This window comes from Eucyclogobius newberryi, unplaced genomic scaffold (assembly GCF_026437365.1).
Source record: "Eucyclogobius newberryi isolate DKJ021-1_F unplaced genomic scaffold, fEucNew1.0.hap1 SCAF_22, whole genome shotgun sequence".
Lineage (NCBI taxonomy): Eukaryota > Metazoa > Chordata > Actinopteri > Gobiiformes > Gobiidae > Eucyclogobius > Eucyclogobius newberryi.
Genome location: NW_027315857.1, coordinates 11,719,424 through 11,727,749, shown reverse-complemented (window position 1 = coordinate 11,727,749; position 8,326 = coordinate 11,719,424). Strand labels below are relative to the sequence as shown.

General features: G+C 40.9%; 1 protein-coding gene across 1 annotated transcript; it reads left to right on the top strand.

The window, feature by feature from the left end:
• The first annotated feature begins 6,387 nt into the window (after window positions 1–6,387).
• sstr1b (somatostatin receptor 1b) lies at window positions 6,388–7,900 on the top strand. Its single transcript, XM_072459223.1, has one exon. It carries the CDS (start codon window positions 6,568–6,570, stop codon window positions 7,672–7,674), a length of 1,107 nt encoding a protein of 368 aa, XP_072315324.1. The 5' UTR covers window positions 6,388–6,567; the 3' UTR covers window positions 7,675–7,900.
• Window positions 7,901–8,326: the final 426 nt, after the last annotated feature.

Sequence of the window (8,326 nt, the reverse complement as noted above, 5' to 3'; positions counted from 1 at the left end):
AACAAAACACAGCAGCACTTAGAGCAATAAACAGGCACAAATGTCTCCCTACAAAGCCTACTAATGCATAAACACTGACTCACTCTGGAGATGAAGTTTTAATAAACAATCTAACACATACTAATCACAGTTTAGCGTTTCCAGGCCCGCTGCCAGCTTATGTAAGACTTGCAGTACTCTGAGGCGGCGAGCGGGGAATAGGTTGTCAGCCGGTCGGACGGAGTCTGTGGCAGCAAATAAGAGACCTGAGAGCTTTGTCAGTACAAGCTGGAGGGAACCATAGGAAGGATTTAAGACTGTAAAGGAGACTGTAAAGAACATGAGACTGTAAAGAACATGAGACTGTAAAGAAGATGAGACTGTAAAGAACACGAGACTATAAAGAACACGAGACTATAAAGAACACGACACTGTAAAGAACATGAGACTGTAAAGAACATGAGACTGTAAAGAACATGAGACTGTATAGAACATGAGACTGTAAAGAACACGAGACTGTAAAGAACACGAGACTGTAAAGAACATGAGACTGTAAAGAACATGTAAAGAACACGAGACTGTAAAGAACACGAGACTGTAAAGAACATGAGACTGTAAAGAACATGTAAAGAACATGAGACTGTATAGAACATGAGACTGTAAAGAACACGAGACTGTAAAGAATATGTAAAGAACATGAGACTGTAAAGAACACGAGACTGTAAAGAACACGAGACTATAAAGAACACGAGACTGTAAAGAACACGAGACTGTAAAGAACATGAGACTGTAAAGAACATGTAAAGAACATGAGACTGTAAAGAACACGAGACTGTAAAGAACACGAGACTATAAAGAACACGAGACTGTAAAGAACACGAGACTGTAAAGAACATGAGACTGTAAAGAACACGAGACTGTAAAGAATATGAGACTGTAAAGAACATGTAAAGAAAAAGAACATGAGACTGTAAAGAACATGAGACTGTAAAGAACATGTAAAGAACATGAGACTGTATAGAACATGAGACTGTAAAGAACATGAGACTGTAAAGAACATGAGACTGTAAAGAAGATGAGACTGTAAAGAACATGAGACTGTAAAGAACACGAGACTATAAAGAACACGAGACTGTAAAGAACACGAGACTATAAAGAATACGAGACTGTATAGAACATGAGACTGTAAAGAACATGAGACTGTAAAGAACACGAGACTGTAAAGAACATTAGACTGTAAAGAACATGTAAAGAACATGAGACTGTATAGAACATGAGACTGTAAAGAACATGAGACTGTATAGAACATGAGACTGTAAAGAACATGAGACTGTAAAGAACATGAGACTGTAAAGAACATGAGACTGTAAAGAACATGAGACTGTAAAGAACATGAGACTGTAAAGAACATGTAAAGAACATGAGACTGTATAGAACATGAGACTGTAAAGAACATGAGACTGTAAAGAACATGAGACTGTATAGAACATGAGACTGTAAAGAACATGAGACTGTAAAGAACATGAGACTGTAAAGAACACGAGACTGTAAAGAACATGAGACTGTAAAGAACATGAGACTGTAAAGAACATGAGACTGTATAGAACATGAGACTGTAAAGAACATGAGACTGTAAAGAACATGAGACTGTATAGAACATGAGACTGTAAAGAACATGAGACTGTAAAGAACATGAGACTGTAAAGAACATGAGACTGTAAAGAACATGAGACTGTAAAGAACACGAGACTGTAAAGAACATGAGACTGTAAAGAACATGAGACTGTAAAGAACAGCGGGGCAGAATAAGGTCAATAGTTACCCAAGAATAACTTTAGCTGTGGGCTAAATGTTATTGCGATGCTGGAGCCACTGCGTAACAATCCATTTACTTTTCTAAGAAAGCACCAGGTCAATAACCTCAATTCAGACTTGACTGTGACTTTATTTGAATTAGCTTTGAGCTTAAAATAGACAGTCTTTCATTGAATTGAGAGTTTCCCCAATGCCATACCACGCTCCCTAATATGACGCATTGCTGACTATCTGTAATAATTATAATGACAAATAATAATATTAATAATAATAATAATAATAATAATATATTAACCCTGTATAGTGCCAGGCACTGAACAATTTGGTGCATTTTTCATTCATTCCATACTCAGTGGTAGAAGCAAAGCCGCCAATCACTAACACACCACATCGGCTCAATTTCTTACAATCACATTGTGCTTAAGAAATAAAATCATGAACAAGTTTTTAATGACTCAGAGAGCAAAAGAGGAATGTCAAGTTAGAGATACTCATCCGCAAACTAGTATTTTTGTATCTCTATTTAAGCAGTCAGTTATGCCATGTGGGTAAAGTGTGTGTTTTTCAACAAATATAGTTCAAACTAAGGCATTTCCGGCTTTGTGAGCAGGGTCCAAGATATGGGGGATATTTTATAACTATTATGTCATGTGTATTGCACAACACTTATTATGATCATATACACCCTTAGGGTAGACTACGAAACGGGAAAAATAGCATTATATGGGAGCTTTAATTAAATGTTCAATTAAGCGGAGTTAAAGGCAGTGTAAAGGCAGAGTTGTACATGTGTTACTAAAAGGTTCCTGGTCAGAGTAAAAAGTACCTGCCCCTGAGCAGAGGCTAAAAAAGTCTCAGTCCCTAGTTGGTCAAAAGCATCAGGAGCTGGAAAAGGTTCCTAGAGTGGCTAGTTCCTCTATACAAGAACTTATGGGCCGTATGTAACAGTTCTGTGAGTGGGTGTTTGTTTTATTGCTTTGCCTTGAATGTTCCATAATAATGTGGCATTAAACTAATCCATCAATAAAATGTTCTCCCCACCAGAAAAGTGACATAGTGCACCTTTAAGCAACACTTTTCAATTGCTCTTTGTGGAAGTCAACCATAATTGTTGATCGTGTTCAACTTTCAGCAAATCATGTGTGAAACAGTCACATTTTAGTCTTCAGAGAAACACTGCGGGGCTCAATCTGGTGTTGCTTTAGGGCAACTTTTCAAGGAAATAAAAAGCAATGAATATAAAACAACCACAAATAACTGGCTTCTGTATTATGGTGCTACTTACTGCCATCGAAACACCTCTTCAACAGCAAATGAAATTGGTAAATGTATTTTTTCATGAGGTATACCTTCGTGTGACCTCTCAATCATCACACCTCTCCTTTATTGTATTGTTCTAGTCTAAATCCTATTGTCATTTCACCGTTCACACATACAATTGTTACAGTTTGAGAACAGTTTGATCTATGGCCATTCCATCAATATCTTTATGTCCGTGGGCCCCTGTGCAGTGAGTTTAATTACAGAAAACACTGATGAACTCAAAGAAGCCATTGTGTGTCTACCTCAAAATAGAGCCCTCGAGCCGGAGAAAATCGCTGCAAAATCCTGGGCCCATTTTCATAATCACCGAGCTGGTGGCTGGGAAATGAACAGGACGAGTGCTTTCGAATGCCACTTTCCCTTTCAGTTGCACAGATGTTTACAATAATATTCACGTGACTTGAGCAGCCAGAGGTGTGGATTAGACTGGTGCATCGAGCTTTGGGAACGTTTGCCTTTTATTTATTGATGCAAGGGAAGTAGCATATATTATGGATGTTTCGTTTAACATCACGAGTATGACATGCCTTATTAAAACGTTCTAAAAAGTCAGATTTAACATGGAATCGATGACATAAAGCTCTCAAAATAGTCAAATATCAACAAACCTTTGGGAATTCTGTTGTATTTTCAAGCATTTCCCTTCCTGCATTGGTGAATAGATCTTAAAAAACAGAAAAACCAACCTTCAAACTTTCAATTATAATCTTATAAACCTTTTTTGAGTGACACAAATCAAAAAGCTCAAACTTCAAAATTTGTATTGTCCAGTTTCCATTTGGCGCCTTATTCAATAGAAATCATTCAAAGATATTGGATTAACTGCTTTCCACTGCAAACAAAGCGTTTCACCAGCTAAAACAACAGGATAGCTAACATGTTCCTTTAGATGAATGGCTTTCCATTTCCTTTGTCAATAGCTCAATAGAAGACGAGCACAATCATGGAACAGACACTTTAGAAGAAATTGCACTACTGTACTAAGGAGACCTCCAGCTCTGTCCTTGTCTGTCTGGTCTACGTCTTCAAATAATAATAATAATACATTTCATTTACAGTTTAATCTTGACCCGGGCCTGGGGTAAACTGCTAAGAGCACTGACGTAAGCGAGGCTGCTAATCTGCACCACGCACACGGCACATTTATACTGTCTTGTCTAAGGACACAAAGACCGTTTGCTCTAGAGCCGCCGCTGCCCCGCCGCTGCCCCGCCGTGGACGCTGGAGTTCCAGCTGTCTCCTGTATTAACCCTTATCTTAGCTTACGAGACCTACTGAGATCGGGCATTGACAAGCAGGTGTGACCATGGCAAGACGAATCATGCGTAAAAAAAGATAGAACAGTAAATCACATGAAGAAAGTGAATTCTGAAAGCAGTTTCTGAACAGATGGGTCTTTTTCTTTTTTCTGTTGGACGTGGGCGAGGTCAGTGCAGTCACAGTAGAGTTCCAGAGGGTGGGGGCAGCGACAGAGAAGGCTCTGTCCCCGGAGGTCCTGGTTCTGGAGGGGAGGGACAGGAATGGGGCAGGTCCGTGAGGTGTGAGGATAATACCTACAACAGAAGCAGGGCAGACTTAAATAGACAACACTACCACTGTTAGAGTCACAGTACATCGAGTTCATGTCTCCGGGCCCAGAATGGAGAACCAGATGGTAACTTCTCCTAGTTAGACATCCAGTTTTATGCCTCCTTCAACTATCGGGTTACTTGAACTATTTCTACAACAGAAGCGAGCCAAGTTTTACAATCTGGTTTTGAATAATCTGACTGCAACTGAGTTTGATAGGAAGGCTTCGCACGCAGCCCCAAACCTGGATAAATGATACCTGGTGTGATAGAGGAGGAGGCTGATAGCTCTGTGCTCATTTGGGATGAGACTGGGGAGAGATTTACTGTATATTAATGGCTTTGAGAGTTGGTTGAAAAGCAGCAAACAGGAGGTAAGACGGATAACAGAGGCAAGAACAAAGTAGGAGATACAGTACTTTTCTGGTTGAATCTAGACAGAGTGATATATATATATATATATATATATATATATATATATATATATATATATATATATATATATATATATATATATATACTGGCTGCTGGATTCATAAACAGAATTATGCTTCTGCTTTAGAATGTGGTTTCTGAGTGATATTTGCCGATACACTTTAATCTCTGTAACACACCTGGATGAATGAAGCTTTATAGACACAGGCTGTGATGTGAATAGGACCATGATCAAAGCACAACCTGACTGAGGGACCCTCCTTTCAACTCTAATGTACCCACATTCTCATGTTCACCTGCTTCACCTTTTTTCACATGTTTACACCTTTATATTTACCATCTTTGGCCAACCATTTGCTTAAACCGTTGGGTCAACATGAGTTTTACCATTACATGCCGTGATCTGCTGACAAACATGAAGTGCACTTCTAGGTCATGTTCTGCCAGCAAAAGGGAGTTAATGTAACTTCAAACAGATGCGAGTACATAGAACGACAGAAGGCGAGGGAGCGGCCGAGGTGAACTAATGGTCCATCAAGGAGAAGACTAATTAAGACTTGAGATTTCCTGTTTTTCTCATGTAATCTTAATGCAAGAGGAAGCCTGTTCTGCAAATGGATTTGGAGCGGCTCATTTCCACAGTGACAAAATGTAAAATCACTGCTTTTAGTTGGAGGTGACGGCAAATGGGGTTCACAGTCGGTTAAAATCCGTATGCTTGCCTGGCACGTGACAAGAATATTCATGATGCTCTTTGGGTGATTTAGGAACGCTAGCACGATCAGTTTTCTGTAAATGTCTATTCTGTTGGTTTTTCTCCATTCCTCGTTTTCATTTATTCCTCTTGCCGACAGTATATCAAACTAAATGTCATTCCTTTGTATTCCCACCTATTCCAGGTTGAACAGATCTGGGGCGCCTGTATCCTGAGGAGCACCGCATTCAAGAAAGCTATTTGTCTTCACTCCAGGAGCCTCATTCAAACAAAAGACGGGGCCGGTATGATTTTCCCAGAGGGAGCGACACCTTCGCTTAATCAATAAGTGAGGTGCTTTGAACATTTTCTCAAACGGCAGCACAACACATTCACGCAGAAAATCGCAAAAGATGGTTTTCCGTCATCTTTGTAAAGAAAGTGGGATGCAGAGTGAATTCGTGTGATGGTAAGACTCCTGGGAGAGACCACCCATCGAAAATGACAAATCGTTCATGTCCAAGCAACCGTTAAATCATGTCTTTATTAAATAATGACTTTTGAGATACAAAGACATGGCCCTGAAAAAGCTTGTTTACCCTTTGTCTATTTTAAAATCAGGCAGCCAATATTTCGTCTTTTAAAACGTCACAAACTTTCACTATAAATTGTTGCAACATTTCTGCGTAAATTACCTACATTTTCTTGTACTTTCACTGACGTTTTCACACGTTCACACCGCCATAAAACACTATGGATTTTAACGTAAGCTTTGACTACGGAGCTTACCCAACTGGACTCCCCTACAACACAAGCCTGGACTACGAAGACTACTACCAAGAACCCGACGCCAGTAAAATCATCATCCCCTCCATCTACGCTTTAGTGTGCTGTGTGGGACTCACCGGCAACGCTATGGTCATCTACGTCATCCTCAAATACGCCAAAATGAAGACCGCTACGAACATCTACATCCTCAACTTAGCCATAGCCGACGAACTTTTTATGCTAAGTGTACCATTTCTTGCCACATCTGCCGCTGTTCGCCATTGGCCCTTTGGCTCACTAATGTGTCGGCTGGTGCTAAGCGTCGACGGAATCAACATGTTTACATCGATTTTTTGCCTTACCGTGTTAAGTGTGGACCGCTACGTGGCGGTTGTCCATCCCATAAAAGCTGCACGCTACCGTAGACCGACTGTGGCTAAAGTGGTGAACGTTTGCGTCTGGGGGCTATCGCTAATCGTGATACTGCCGATTATTATCTTCGCCGACACAGTTCCCGCACAAGATGGGGGCGTTGATTGTAACTTTTTATGGCCCGAAGCGGCGTGGTCAGAGGCGTTCGTAGTCTATACCTTCTTGCTAGGATTTTTGCTACCCGTTGGAGCAATCTGCCTCTGCTACTGCCTGATGGTAGCTAGGATGCGAGCCGTCGGGCTAAAAGCAGGTTGGCTACAACGTCGACGATCAGAAAAGAAAATCACACGAATGGTTCTTCTTGTCGTGGCAGTTTTCGTCCTCTGCTGGATGCCGTTTTACATCGTCCAGCTGATTAGCGTATTTCACCGGCCGCCAGACCCCATGATAACACAGCTTTTTGTCATCCTCAGCTATGCTAACAGCGGAGCTAACCCCATCCTTTATGGTTTCGTGTCAGATAATTTCAGGAGGTCATTCCAGCGCATAGTGTGTTTCCGCTGGCTGGAGAACGGCCTGGACGCGGAGCAGGTGGATTACTGCGCTGTCGCGGTGAAGAAACCCGCTACCTGTGGTCGGCTGGATTTCCCGAAGGACTACCTGGCTTCTGACATGGTGTTCCGCAATGGCACATACACCTCACGTACTACAACTGTGTGACCTTCTGGAGGACTGTAACACAACATGGCAAATGTACTAATTAAATCAACCAGAAAAACATACAAACCTCACATAAACACTGTACCTTTTAGCAGGGATTGGAGTGACACCCACAAGTTATAGCTTCTGTGATGTCAAACCATGTGGGCATTTGACATAATCTACATAAGGGCATACTGTAGATGACAAGGAAACCCATTTGCAGTATTAACAGCAACTTTGGTTAATGACACACTTTTAAAATGCTGAGTGAGTCTGTTCACTGTCCGAAGTGGTTCATAGGCTCCGTGAATTTTGATGACTTTTTTCCAGCTAAAGCATTGACAATCCCTACAGCCTGAAACGTAGAAAACATCTCAAATAGAAAATGCGTCACAGAACAACTCCTTCAGATTGAAAATGACTGCCGGGATGACATTCAAAAACATCTTTATTTGTAAAACATTGTCCAGATCTTTCAGTGATGTATCGTTACACCAACCACCGCCTAAGTCTAAATGCTTTTAAGGCATTTACGCCCTATTTCCCTACTGCCTGAATGTAAAGCACAGCAGAATGTAAGCACAAATGACTTTATTATCGTGAATTAATGATGTAGCTGTTTCACTGCAGGGCGTCTGACTCTTGTATCCCGTTTAATTGTGATGTAGGC